The 15,311-nt window shown below is 37.9% G+C and overlaps 1 protein-coding gene across 3 annotated transcripts in view; it reads left to right on the top strand.

Moving 5' to 3' along the window:
• Usp34 (ubiquitin specific peptidase 34) overlaps window positions 1–15,311 on the top strand; it is a 192,867-nt gene that overhangs the window by 36,181 nt on the left and 141,375 nt on the right. For all 3 annotated transcript variants that reach the window (XM_059275318.1, XM_059275316.1, XM_059275315.1), the window contains exons 4-7: window positions 3,990–4,040; window positions 4,196–4,345; window positions 8,616–8,683; window positions 13,217–13,409. In XM_059275318.1, coding sequence (XP_059131301.1) covers window positions 3,990–4,040; window positions 4,196–4,345; window positions 8,616–8,683; window positions 13,217–13,409 — 462 coding nt within the window. The remainder of the gene's footprint in view (window positions 1–3,989; window positions 4,041–4,195; window positions 4,346–8,615; window positions 8,684–13,216; window positions 13,410–15,311) is intronic.

The raw sequence follows: 15,311 nt of genomic DNA, 5'->3' as shown, positions 1-15,311 counted from the left end.
CGTTTTTATCTGTGCGCATTTTTATCTTGAATTCACTATGTGGCAAAGATAACCTTGAAGCACTGTTTTTTGTCTTTTTACTGACTGCTGTTTTTTTTGTTTTTGGTACCCTGTTAAAAACTCGTTTTTTTTTTGGAGACAGGTTATTACTTTACAGTCCTTGGTAGTTTAGAACTTAAGTAGCTCAGCAAGCTTCAGTTTGTGGCAATCCTCCTACCCCTGCAGATTACTGGCATATGCAATCATGAACCTTTTTTAAATTAAAAAAAGTATACAAATTGTTGTAGCTAAATTGGTAAGTGTCTAGCATTCACAAAGCTCTGGTTTTGATCCCTCCTACTTAAGAAATTGGGTGTGGCGATTCATGCTTCTAGTTTTGGGAAGGTTTGTGCCTATAATCCTCGTTTTGGGGGAGGTGGAGGATCCGGAATAAACAAGCTATTCTTAATTATTTAGTGAGCTTGACGACAGCATAGCGAGACCGTTTCACAAAAAACAAATGATTTATCTCGTCAAAGCTGGATGTGATGTCCCATTCTAGTCCATCTTAGGCTACATACCTAGTGGGACCTTGTCATAAAATAATTAAAAAAAATATTTCATTACACTTTATTTTTGTATATTGTACATATGTGCACACACGTTCAAGAATTTGTAGAATCTAGAGGACACTTGAGTCAGTTCCCACTTTCTACCATTTGGGTCCTGAAGATGAAATTCAAGTTGTCAGGCTTGGCAGCACCTTTACTGAGTGATTTTTCTTGTAAGGCTTTTCTCATTTTTTGTTCATATATTCCATTCATTCATTCATTCATTCATTCATTATCCTTTTATTTATTTATTTGATAGTGTTTCACTCTGTAGCCCTGGCTAGTCTAGAACTTGCTAAATAGACAAAAGATCTCCTAAATGTTGGGATTAAAGGAGTGTGTCATCATGCTTAATGCTTTTTTAAAATCTTTAAAGCTTTACAAGTTGTTTTTAATGTAGTCTCACAATTATATAACTGTTACTATTAGTTTTAAGTACTGACTTTAAGCACAAATTTAATTCTCAACTCAGTGACTTCCAGTTTTTTATGACTCAGTTATGGAGCAGTATTTGCTTTATTAGATAATTACTTCACTCTTTAATTACCCACTTTTTAATAAGGTTTTGTTTGTTTCTAAAATGTGATATAATTTCATTTGATAAACACAAGGCTTATAGTGAGATTGTAATCTAGACTTGGCTGTACATACTTAAAATGCCAGCACTAGAAATATGGACTGAGAAAAATTACTCTGTCTCCATATGGAACCAAGGTCATCAGGATAGAAACCTTTTCAGAGTTCCATACTGTGTTCATGCTCCTCACCAATAATCTTGATGGAAACTAATATTCCAGCATGGTTCATAGGGACCCCTCTCCCCACCCCCCCACCCCACTTCCCGGTCCCCCCAGCCCCCCTAGCAAGCGCTCTACCACTGAGCTAAATCCCCAACCCCGCCACGGGAGCTCTTAAACTCTGAAATTGTTCTTGCTGGTGTTTAGACCGGAACCCAGAGCCTTGTACATGCTGGACAAGTGTTCTGTCACTGAACTGCATCCTCAACCATAAAGATTTGTTGAGAGTAACTTGAGGCTCTGTTATTAGAAACTTAAAAAAAAATGGGTTTATATACTCATTTTGGAAAGTGTTTTTATTTGCATAATTTTAGTTCATGTGCAGTGTTCTGAGAGTGCTGTGATTTGTTAGTCATTTTCAGACTTATTTCAACAATTCAGCTTTATGTGAACAGGTAATAGTAAAGAATGAATGAATGCATTCTCTTGGTATCTCTTTTAGATGAATGTAGTGTGACAAATTAAAAACAGAATATATAAAATAAAAGCTTTAAAAACTGTTCCTCATCTTTTTTTTTCAATGCTTCCTCAGTGACAGAACAGCTTTTTAACCTAATTACTAATTAGTTCATATCTTTCTAGACTTTAAAAAGAAATATATATTGTTACACACCTATTATCTTAGCTCTTAGCAGATGATGGTAGGATTAAGAGTTCAAGGTCATCCTGGCTGCTTTGGGAGTCAAAAGCCAGCCTAGGCTATATGAGACCCTGTCTCAAATCCCACTCCATTGTACCCCTAAATTGTGATCAGCAAGGCATGGTATTGCATACTTGAAGTCCTAGCATTAGAAAGCCAAAGCCAAGAGGATTGTAAATTCCAGGCCATCCTGTGCTGTCCAGTAGTATGATCCTGATCCTGTTTTCAAATAATTTTGGTTTCTCTGTGTAGCTTTGCACCTTTCCTGGAACTCACTCTGTAGCCCAGGTTGGCCTCGAACTCACAGAGATCTGCCTGCCTCTGCCTCCCGAGTGCTGCGATTAAAGGCGTGCACCACCACCACTGCCCGGCTGATAATTAGATCTTGATCATAAGTTCTGTTTGTTTTTTTTTTTTTTTTCCAAGACAGGGTTTCTCTGTGTATCCCTGGCTGTCCTGGATTTCCCTCTGTAGACCAGGCTAGCCTCAAACTCACAGAGATCCGCCTGCCTCTGCTTCCTGAGTGGTGGTGTGCCACCATCACCTGGCAAGTTCTGTTCTTTAATAGAGACAGAATAGTATTACCTTGTTTTCTTGAACATACAAATCTGCTTTATTTTTTTTCTATACATTTTATTTTCAACAGGCCCAAGGGGGTGAGGGGTTGGAGTTGAGACAGTTTTTCTGTGTAGCTCTGGCTGTCCTGGAAATTGCTCTGTAGACGAGGCTGGCCTCAAACTGGATTCTCCTGCCTTTGCCTCCAGAGGGTTTAAAGGTGTGCACTACCACTGCCTGGCTTTTACCAGGTTCTTAAAGGTATAATCTGTAGATCATACGTCTCCAGTTTAGTCAGACAAACTTCTACCACATCGCAGTTTTTGGAATGTTTTCTTTTTGATAGGCTCTCTAGGATTGGCTGTTAGTACTACCATTTACTTACCTGATCAATGGGTATTAGTTGCATTTAAATTTGTTAGCAGTTGCTGAGAACATGATTATACAAACATTTTCCAGCATTCCTCTTGATACTTCCTCAGATTGAAACATTCAAAAGATTGTCTGTAGGTCTAAAGCAGATATTTAATATCTTAAATATTGAAAGGTACTATTTACCCCATAGAAACCATATTTGCTTCTATGGTTACCAACGATGTTAAATCTTTTTTTTTGTTTTTCTTTGAGACAGGGTTTCTCTGTTTAGCTCTGACTAGGCTGGCCTCGAACTCAAGAGATCCGCTTGCCTCTGCTTCCCAATGGTGGGATTAAAGGTGCCACCGCTGGATATGGAACACACATTAGGGAACACTGGAGTCTCTCTAGAGATTTTCAGATCGTAGTTTGAAAATCATCTATGTTGTGTTTTTATGAGAGTCACCCTGACTCTTTTGAAGTGTGCACCCCAAGTGGTTAAGATCCAACCAGGATCGTACACATGCTAAGCAAGCATTCTTTACCACTAAAGCAATTTGCCCAGATACAACATGATTTTAAAGGAAAATGTATATTGTTCAGTTTGTTTTTATTTGAGAAGGAAAAATAAACCCAGTGTGGTTGTGCACATCTGTAATTTTAGGTCTGTGAAGATGGAGGCAGGAAAGTCATGAGTTCAAGACTATTCTGGGCTCCTGCAGAGAGACCTTATCTCAAAAAAAAAAAAAAAAAAAAAAAGAAAAGAAAAGAAAAATGAAAGGTTAGGGGCACAGCTGAGTTATAGAGCCCTTGCCTGACACTTGCTGTGCACTGAGCAGAAGGAGGAAGATGGTGTATGGTGTGTACTACAGGAAGCTGTCAGAGGAAGGCCTTAGGTGCTCTGCAGAGCTGAGTTCCTGTAACTTCATAGTGGATGTTGCTGTCAATGGCTATAAAATAGTTACTGAGATTTTATAAGATCACTTTTAGAAAATTGTATGTTTTTTCATTGTCATTTAATAATGACCTAATATTTCCTTTTTTTAAAATTAGGATATATCGACGCAAGAAAGTAACATTTTAGGGGCATTCTGTGATATGAATGTAAGTGTTTATCTTCTTTATTCTAAAGTTTATGGAAAATTTTGTTTTCTTTTGTCTTTTGAGTTTGTTTTTAGATAGTTACTGTTTCAGTGTTTTTCAAAATTGAAGATTATTTCTCATAAGTTTAAAACTGATACACTTCTTTGTTTTTATAGGATGTAGAAGTACCCTTGCATTTGCTTCGTTATGTCTGTCTGTTTTGTGGTAAAAATGGCCTTTCTCTCATGAAGGATTGCTTTGAGTATGGGACTCCTGAAACTTTGCCGTTTCTTATAGCACATGCATTTATTACAGTTGTTTCTAATGTAAGTATTATTTGGAATTAGTTCTGAAATTTTTTAGTGCATTATCTTGCATTTCACTGCCATGAAATTTTTTTTGTCCAGAAATGATCAAGTTTTGATTAATTTGCATATGCAATCTTTTGCGTGATTTAAAAACTGAATAAAAACTGTAAGTCTGTTTTTAAAAGTCAATAAAATTATAATTTGAATAAAATTAATTTTTAAATTTAAAATAGGTAAAGATTACTCTTATCTCTTTTATGTAAAATCAAAGGTAGGTGGCTTTTTTTGAAATTAACCTTTGTCTAGAATTTTTGTACTGGGAAAAGTTTTTGCTACTTAGTGTTTTGTGTTATTTAAATGATGGCTATCTACTTCATTATTGAAGTATGTCTAACTTCCTTGTACATTACATCAAAGGATGTAATGTTTCTTTTTCCCTTTACACTGTCAGAACGATAAAAATTATCTGAGAGAAGTAATTTTATTACCTGTGTATTCATATTCAGCCTTTACCTTACTATGGTCATTTCAGAAAGAGTATAGCTAAAGTTAAAGGTAATTTAACCAAAACCAGAATTTTGTTATAATTATTCAAATACAATTTTTTTTGGTGTTTCGAGACAGGGTTTCTCTGTGTAGCTTCGCGCCTTTCCTGGGACTCACTTGGTAGCCCAGGCTGGCCTCGAACTCACAGAGATCCGCCTGGCTCTGCCTCCTGAGTGCTGGGATTAAAAGCGTGCGCCACCACTGCCCGGCTCAAATATAATTTTTAAAAATATAAACAGTATATGAAAAGCACTTGGTCAGCCTTTTGCTGCCTTGCTTCCAGTTCTGGTCTCCAGTGCCACAGTGCACTGGAGCGGGAGGGCGGGCACTGGCAGTGCTCAGATTTGCTGAGTGTGTGTACCTACCTACCTGTTTCTTCAGTTGATGATTTTTATCAAGATTATTTTTAAATCCATAAGTCTGTGTTTTCTGGTATGTTGAAAAAGTAACCCAGAAGTATATGTAGTATGTACTCTTGAATGTACCGTTTAGACTGTGTGTGTGTGTGTTTTAGGCAAGGCCTGCTTTTATAGTCTTGGCTGACCTAGGCCCCTTTGGATTTATAGCTGCATTTGTTTTTATGTTTTTGTTTTTGGTTTTTTTTTTTTCAGTTTAAAATGTTAACTATTAATGTTAAAGTGAGAATGATGATGGTGTCTTCCTTAGAGGAGTCTTTTAACATGAAGTGGACTTTAACAGTAAAAGCAGTCTTGGTCTGGCAAGCTGTGAGGTGCTTGTGGCAGGCATGATGAGCTTAGTGCTGCCCTCAGATTTCAGAAGAGAGAACATCTCGAGTTATCCTTTGATTTCTACTTGTGTGCTGTGGCATGCAAGTGTCTGTGGTCACATAATAAATACAAATGTAAAAGAAAACTCAGTTTACACTTGGTATGGTAGCACTTGATGTCTGTGTAAGCATTTAATATTGACATGTTATTACTCATTTTAGCTATGAAACATTTAACTGATTCTGTTACTCTAACTTATTTTGCCAGTAGAAATTGTACTCACTTTGGCTTCCTCTGGCCCTATTCCCTTAAAACCTAACCAATCCTAGCCTTGGCTACAAAGCAGGTTGGAGTTCATCCTAGAGTATATATGAGCCTTTCTGAGAAACTAAAAACGAATGAAAAACAGTTTATTTAAATTAAAAACTTATAAACATTAGACATTTTGACATTTTTTAAAAACCTATCTTTGGTTCTTTGATCCCAAGGCATATAAATGCATGCCTTAATCCCAGCATTGCAGAGGCAGATGGATCTGTGTGAATTCAAGGATAGTGTGTTCTGTATAGTGAAATCCTACCTCCAACAGTGTCTTTAGTCAATTTTAACGGACGTTGTAAATTTCAGTTTTTTATGTTTTGGTCTATCATGTTCATCTAGAACACAGTAGTTTCTTTTGTTAGTCATTATGTGAATTATGATTTGTTGTTGACTTTGTCTTTTGTTTGAAATTGTTACTTAGCCCAGGCTGACCTCAAATTTGCAATTCCCTTGGTTTATGTGAATCACTATCCTTACACTGTTTATGTCCATTTCCTTTCTTGAAAATAGCCCCTCTTTGGGATTCTGTAAATTTACATGAACTTTCATATGGAATGAAATGAGGGATAAGCAACAAAAGAGTTTCTGTAAAAATTTTATAAAGAAAAAGAAAAGCTGATGAATCCTAGTACATGATCTAGCATAGATAGACTGACCTTACTGTGTCCTTATTTCTCTCACAGTGGATTACATGTCCCGTAAGAGAATAGTTAGATTATTATGTCTGTTTTAGAGTGGTTCACTTTTTTTTTTTTTTTTTTTTTTTTTTAAAGACAGGCTCTCATTATATAGTCTTGGCTATTCTGGCACTCACTATGTAGACCAGGTTGCCCTCCAACTCAGATCTACTTGCCTCTCTTTCCCAAGTGTTGGGATTAGAGGTGTGCACCATCACGCCTGGCTGGCTAGTTTTTGGTCTGATTGTTAGTACATTTCTCAATTTTGCACAAATAGCCCACTTGTTGTATGGATCCATTCTTAGAAATAATAGCTATAGCTACAGAAAGAAAAGATACCTTCTTTTATTGTTATTTTCTTCTGACCTTTAAGTCTTTAGGAAAGGCATCTTATTAACATTTATTGCAGATTAGAGTAGTAGAACATAAATTAAAAGAGGTTTCCCTACTGAGACCCAGGTGGTGCTTTATCTTTATTTTTAGGTTAAATTTGGTTCTAGCGTATAGTACCCTTCCTCAGCTTTTAGCTCTTATCCAGAATTTTCCTGTCCCAAACATCATATCTTTTATTAATAATATGTCAAATCTAGACATAGAATTAAAAAAATTTAGTACATCTGGAGAAAAGAAGTACAAAGAAGATAATAAATAATCCTTACAACATGCTTTTGAAAATAATGTACCTTAAGTTATTAGTAAAAATATAATCAGATGTAAGCTTGTCATAGTGGTTTTAATAATACTTCAGTGGACAGAATAATTTGAACAGTCTCAATACTGCTCTTGCCAGGTGTGGTTGTGCGTCCTTTCATTCCAGTACTCAGATGCAGAGGCAGGGGGATCTCTGAATTGCAGGGGAGCCTGGTCTACATACATAGTTCCACCCAGCTAGAGATACATAATGAGATCTTGCCTCACCCACACTCCCTGTTTTTACAAGTGGACTAACAGAGACTTTTGAATATAAGAAATTAGTTTAGGATTATGTGTTCTCACATATTTCCATGCCAGATCAAACAGTAGGTTGACAGTTTTGTAAAAATATTTTTTTTGCTATTTTATCAAAAAGTAGCTCTGTGATTAAGTTATGGGGAGAAGAGAACATTTTTTCCCTCTTTTAATGACATATTTAATGTGTGGTTAGAAGCTTGTTAGAATTTTATTAGCACAAAGAGGGAGCAAAGGTAAACCTGAAAAGCATATTCATATCGGACATCATCCTCTAGTTTGCTTGTTTTCTATCCTGATTTCTGGAACTTGTAAGAAATACTGCTTTCTGGTAAGGCAAACACAGAATCTGTGCCATTTTCCTTGGAGCATTTGAGCTCATTTTCTATCTTTGTAATTTGAGTCACTTTTTATATTTTGCACATAAATAAACCTCGTTTGGTTGCAATGAATCTTCAGTTTTATTTTGCTTAATCTTTACAGTGTTCAGTCTTTTATAAGGGGGCAAATGTTTCTGTAAAAAAATTTTTTAGGGTTGGAGAGATGGCTTAGTGGTTAAGAACACTTCTTGTTCTTGCAGAGGACCGGGTTCAATTCCCAACATCCACATGACAGTTTTCAATCATACCTAACTTCAGATCTAAGGTGCATATGAAACACAGAGATACTTGCAAGCAAAACATTCATATACATAAAATAAAGTAAATCTAAAATTTTTAAAAATTACATTTTTTTGTGTGTGTGTGAGGGAGAGAGAGGGAGAAGGAGCTGTTTTTTCTGCTCATACTACACACACAGTTTGTTCATGTATATATATTTTGCTGTCATACAAAGAGATATGGAAAAGCATGGTTTTCTAGCATTTTTTAAGTTGATTTTTATATTACTGTATATAAATTAGATTGTCTGATGGAATTATAACTTTTGTAGTTTATCCTCCTCAAAATTTATAAATAAAACGGGTTTAAGAGGCAGCCAAACATTAATTGTTGTTGTTTTAAATTAAGTGGAAGGCACCAAAATGTTTTGCATTTTTTTATACATTGTTTTGTTTATATTTACTTACAGATTAGGATATGGCTACATATCCCTGCTGTCATGCAGCATATTATACCTTTTAGAACGTATGTTATCAGGTAAGTTTATAAAATTCCTTCCTTCATTTATTAAGTTATAACAACATAATTAAACAATTCATAACAATTCTGTTGCTGTTGAAAGAGCCTTGCCGATACATACTCTAGAGAAGATTGCAGTGTATAGATAAGTATATAGTAATTTTTATGCATGTGTATGAGTTTATATTTGATATGTACATTTGCTTTTTACATGTGAGTTTAGGAAGAATTAAATAGACTTCTTCACTGAGTTCATTCAATAAGTAAGTATTTTGCTAAGGAACAGCTTATTTAGAAAGTAACTTGTTACACACAGTTTATAAGAAATCACAAGTATTACAGGGTAAATATCAGGAAAGAAACAGTAAGAATATGAGAGGGTGGACTATAATTTTACATGCCCAGGAAAGGGGTGAGGGCTGAGGAGGTGGCTCTGTTGGAAAAGCACAAGCGTGAGGACCTGAGTCCCCATTAAGACTAAAGGCCCATGACTGCAAATTTTGTAGGTGAGATGAGAGTTGGAGACTGATTCCTGGAAGCTCACTAGCCACCTGTCCTAGCTTACTTGATGAAGTTTCAGGCAAATGAGAGACCCTTTCTCAAACAAAAAGTGTTAGGCACCGAAAAAAATGATACCTCTAACCTCTATATGCACACTCTTGTACACATGACCAGAGACGTAAGTTAAATTACAGGAACAAGAAAGGTCTCTTTGAGGAGGAAGTAAATTTGAGTTTATTTGTTAGCCTAAGAAGGAAACCTAAGATGATATATTGTATAACTTAGATATGATATGAACTGTGCGAGTACTAAGAATTATTTTTCTTGATTAAAAATCAGGAGTTCTTTGTAGTTTTTCCTCATTTATTCATTTGTAAAGTTTTGAGTGCTTACTATTTTTCCTGATACTGTTAGAGGTGTTACAGAATAATCAGAGCATCAAGATAGCTCAGATGTGCTTTGTTCCTTATCAGTAAAGCAGTATGGTAGAGAGGAAATATGAACACTACTCATATGGTGTCAAGGGGATATGTTCTACAAAAAGAACATAGGGACATACATAGAAAGAGTGTGATGAAGAAGATCTGGAAGTGGAGTGGTGGGAGCCTATTGGAAGGGAGGGTGTAGTAATGGTAGATGTTGGAGTGCTCAGCAAGGGCAGATGATTCAGACCTTTGTAGGCCACTGTGAATATTTGGGTTTAGTTTTAACAACGGTGACTCTCTTGAAGGCTTTTGGTTTTTCGAGACAGGGTTTCTCTGTGTAGCTTTGGAGCCTGTCCTGGAACTCACTCGGTGGCCCAGGCTGGCCTCAAACTCACAGAGATCCGCCTGGCTCTACCTCCCGAGTGCTGGGATTAAAGGTGTGGGTCACCACCGCCCAGCTATTGAAGGTTTTAAATAGATGAATCATAATGTTTTTAAAAGACCAGTTTGGCCTTTAATAAAATTCATATTTTAAGTTCTTTTTTAAAAAAATAATTTATTTTTATTTTATGTGCATTGGTGTTTTGCCTGCATATATGTCTGTGTGAAGGTGTCAGATCCCCTGGAACTGGCGTTACAGACAGTAGTGAGCTGCCATGTGGGTACTGGGAAGTGGGTCCCCTGGAAGAACAGCCAGTGCTCTTAACCTCTGAGTCATCTCTTCAGCCCTCATATTTTAAATTCTGTAGAGACTTTAGTAGAAGCTAAGGGACCAATTGAAAGTACAATGCCATGTTGTAGGCAGAAATTTATTAGTTATACCAAGATTATTGATGGCTGTATAGAAAATAGGTATATTAAGTGAAAATAAAACCACTAAAACTAGTAATTATGGGACTATAAAGAAAAAGGTAACATCACAGGGGTTGGAGAGATGGCTCATTGGTTAAGAGCACCAGCTGCTCTTGCAGAGGACCTGGGTTCAATTTCTAGCACCAGTGTGGTAGTTTACACACCAGCCATCAGTAACTCTAGTTCCAGGGGTTCCAGTGTCCTGTTCTGACTTCCATGGGTCCAAGCATGCGTGTGGTGTATATACATGCATACAGGCAAAACACCCATAAAATGAGTCAGTCTAATTTAAAAATTTAAAGACAAAGGAAAAAAGGTGACAGTACAGATGACACCAATACTTGCCCCTTCTGAGGTCTCTGTTTTGCCATGGATATCACGAACAGTGATGGAAAAGACGGAGAAAGCGTAGATGAGACTTTGCATTTCCTGTGAGACATTAATGTACTGTTGGAAAATTGAGAGCATGAGCTGCTAGTTCAGAAGAAAAATCATGTAGTTGTCGGCATAAGGACTGGGGAGTTTGCTTTGTGGGCACAGTGCTTGCTGCATAAGTATGCAGACTTCAGTTCTGATGCCCAGCTCAGATGTAAAAAAGGAGAGTCCAAGGTCTCATTGGCCTGCCAGTGTTCAGGGAGCTGGATTTAATTCCCATACCCGGGTGTAACTCCAGTCCTAGGGGAGCAGATGATACCTTCTGGCCTTTCAAGCACTAGGCATACAAGTGATACTCAGACATACATGCAGGCAAAACAAACAGATACATAAAATAAGTATATATTTAAATAAATAAATAAATAAGAAAACAAAATGAATAATATATAAAAGAAATTATAAAATAAAATTAAAAACTAATAAAACTAATAAATAAAAGTAATATAGAGAGCAGTTGAAGAAGATACTCCACATTGATGTCTGCCCTCCGTACACATGTACTCACACTCACATACAAATATATCACAAACATACACACCTGTAAAACATGAACAGCAACCCCTTGCCCCAAATTGTCAGCATAAAAAGCAGTACTTGGAAACTAGTAGAATATAGGAGGTCAGTTAGAGAGAGCAGAGAAAGGAAATATAGATGAGTCTAGGGCGAAGCCCTGTGTCAGTTGTTTTTGCTATGTAAGCAAATCCCCTCTCCCCCGTATTTAGTGTTTTAAAGTAATGGGCATTTATTATTTCTCCTATTTGGTAGGATAGACATTTCAACTGATTTGGACCTGCGTCGTTGAGGAAGGATAACCTTACTTGTTCTGTGATTGGCAGCCTAATTGGTGTTGGGAAATAGGATGTTCATTCATGTTTGACAGTTGGCTTGCTGTCAGTCGGTTGGCATTGTTCTTTCATGAAGTACTCTAATAGTGTTTCTTCCGTTAGTGGTGGAAGTGTTTGTCATAGAGTCAAGCTCGATGGTGCTCCATTTTCTTATGTAGTCATATTTGTTAATACCTTCTTGGCCAAAGCAAATTATCTGACAAAGTCCAAACTCAGTAGGGTAAAAAAATAGATATGGTTTGATGGGAGGAGTAATGGAGTCACGTTTCAAACACTTCTACATGTAGCAATGAGAGGAATATGTGGCATTTTTATAGATCCCAAACATTCAGAGGTGTAAGCCAGGGCCTAAGAAAATTTTTAAAAATCAGATGTTTATTGGTTTTTAGAAGATATTGGTGAAATTATTAAGGCCACTCCACGTAGTTAAAAGGAGATTTATTTAATGGCGTAACTTACAAGTTAAGGGATAGGTAGGTCGCAGGGTCTGGGGAAGGTGTATCGCAGTCCAGCGGTGTTCTCTGGAGCTCTGCTTGGCCCGCCTTCACCGTCCAAGGTCCCGGAACCGAGTGAGTGCGCCGCCCATCCAGATCTCAGGTCTCCAGGGGCCTCCCTTGGCCCCGCCTTGTAGGCGTGACAGTTGCCCAAGTCTCAATGGGGGTTGGAACTTCCAGATCAAAGCTGGAATGGCTACCCACTACAGTAAAAAAAAAAAAAAAAAAGTGTTTGCACACCTTAACAAGGTTTGCCTGTGTTCCAGAAGGAAACATGCTGTTTCTTATGAAGTCAGCTGATATTCACTAAACTGGGACTGTAAATATGACAGATTTTTAGAGAATGATAAAGCATTATGGAGGGGAGGTACAGATACATGATAAATGACCTTTTTTTTTGCAGTTGTCAGTTCAGCTTGGGCTCTCAGCAATGACACATTGTTACAGTTCAGAGTTTTTAAAAAAATTATTAAGCAGGGTTGGTGAGATGGCTCAGCGGTTAGGAGTATTGGCTATTCTTGCAGAGGTCCTGAGTTCAATTCCCAGCAACCACATGGTGGCTCACAGCCATCTGTAATGAGATCTGGCGCCCTCTTCTGGCCTGCAGGCAGAACACTGTATACATAATAAAATACATCTTCAGAAATAGTTTAAAGTAGATGGCTCAGTGGATGGAAGGACCTGAAGCCTGATAGCCTGAGTTCCATCCGCAGGACCCATGTAAGTGGTGGTGAAGAGAACCAGCTCCCTCCCATAAGTTGACCTCTGACTTCCACACCCACATTGTTGCACCAACCAACACATGCCTACACACACAATAAACAAATGTTAACATTTAAAAGAGAAAAGAGGAAATTTCAAGTTAAAAATAAGTGTAAAGATTTCATGGTTCTAATACAGAAAATGGAGATCTGGAGCAAAGGAATGTTGATGATTTTCTATTGGGATTTTAGAAGTGTTTAGTGAGTTTTGTCTATTTTCTGTTTTTGAATTATCCAGGTATTTATGCAAGCTCTCTGATCAGGAGTTACGACAGAGCGCAGCTCGTAACATGGCTGACTTAATGTGGAGTACAGTGAAAGAACCATTGGATACAACACTATGCTTTGATAAAGAAAGCCTAGATCTTGCATTTAAGTACTTTATGTCACCAACTTTGACCATGAGGTTGGCTGGATTGAGTCAGATAACAGTAAGCAATGTCCTTTGTTTTTGCTAACTTTTTTGTTTGCTTGCTAGACAAACATAATAATGATACTAGTGAAGGACTTTATGTTAGGCTTAATGCTGTTTTACATGGATTATTTTGTATTGCCTTCACAAATAAGTTTTATATTTTCCTTTTTAAAAAATAAGACCAGTGAGGACTAGAGAGATGGCTCTGTGCTTAAGAGCATTTGCTGCCCTTACAGAGGACCCGGGGGGTTTGGTTGCTGTCCCCCTTTTGTAGGTTGACAACTATCTGCAGATCCAGCTCCATGGGATCTGACGCCGCCTTCTGATGGTGCATTGACATAGATGCAGGCAGAACACTCGTCTTTAAAATAAGACTGAAGCTTTGGTTTATAGTTTAGAGCTGTTGGATTTCAGAGTCTCCTTATTGTTACATGGTTTATTTTGTTTGTATTTACTCGTGTAGCCAGTGTCCAGGCTGGTCTTGAATTCTTGCACTCAGGTGCTAGCTATCTGCTTCATCCTGGATTACAGATGTGTACCACCACACCATATACATATGTATGTGGTGTGTGTGTTCATGTGCGTGGAGGTCAGAGGTTGATATCCATGACTTCCTTAGTTGCTCGCTCTCTCTTTGAAACAGGTTCTCTTAATGAACCTGAAGGCATGGGTTTGTCTAGACTACTTGGCCACTAAAAGCCCTGGTCATCGTTCTTGGCCAGTTCTCCAGCACTGTGATGATAAGCATGTGCTGTTGTACCCAGCTTTTTTATGCTGGGGATCCAAACTAAGGTCCTCATGCTTGCATGGTAAGCACCCTTGAGCCAGTTGCCTTGCTTGCCTCCTTCCTTCCTTCCTTCCTTCCTTCCTTCCTTCCTTCCTTCCTTCCTCCCCTCCCCTCCTCTCCCCTCCCCTCCCCTCCCCTCCCCTCCTCTTCCCTCCTCTCCCCTCCCCTCCCTCCCTCCTTCCTTCCTGTCTCTCTCTCTCTCTCCCTCCCTTTCTCTCTATCTCCTCTTTCTCTCTCACCTCTCTTCCTCTCTCTTTCGCTATCCCTTCTCTCTCCTCCCCACCCCTCCTCTCTCCCTCTCCCCCTTTCTCCCCACCCCTGTCTTTCTCCTTCTTCTTTCTCTCCCCTCCCCCTCTTCTCCCCTACCTCCACTTCTTTCTTTTGTGTTATGTGGCCTCAGACCAACCTTGAATTCACCATGTAGCCAAGGCTAGTTTGAGCTCCCAATCCTTTTGCACTTCCTAACTTCTGGGATTGCCTGGCTGTTTTAAAATTTTTATATCATTGTTGTTTGTGAAAAACATATGATGAATTTGACAAGATTTGACTATGTAGCCCCGGATGGCCTTAAACTTAGGATTGTCCTGTCTCTGCTTACTGAGTTCTTGAATTACAGGGGTGGGTATAATCATGCCCTGTTCAATATTCTGCACTTAGACAGCATTTTAAAATAGAAAAATAATTGGCAGTGATTATCCAGGGTTAATGATAATGTTAACAGAAGCCACATTTAACTAACAGCAATGTGTTTTGTACATTATTAAGTACTATTTAAAATGGGGAAAAATCAATCTGTATGAGTATCTAGAAGAAGTGGGGATAGGTGAACATTTTGCGTGTTGCATGAACTAGTTGCTGAAGACAAGTAGTTGACTCCTTTGGAATGGATATGCTTTCCTAGTTTACTCTGGTCCTCACTAGCTTTTACTTCTTTCCATTTCTCATTTATTTTTGTAATGTCAGACACTGAAAATCTAAATTGATCTAATTTTTATAGGTGTTGGGTTTTATAAATACGGAAAACGCTTCTTGATATTTTCTCAAATAAATCTCAAGTCAGTTTTGCCTAGGAAGCCTAATGACATATGATTTTCTGCCTAGATTGGGTTTACCTCTTATTCCTTACTCAGC

This window comes from Peromyscus eremicus, chromosome 10, assembly GCF_949786415.1.
Source record: "Peromyscus eremicus chromosome 10, PerEre_H2_v1, whole genome shotgun sequence".
Taxonomy (NCBI): Eukaryota; Metazoa; Chordata; class Mammalia; order Rodentia; family Cricetidae; genus Peromyscus; species Peromyscus eremicus.
The sequence above is the reverse complement of the archived record's forward strand: the minus strand, read 5'-3'. Positions and strand labels throughout refer to the sequence as shown.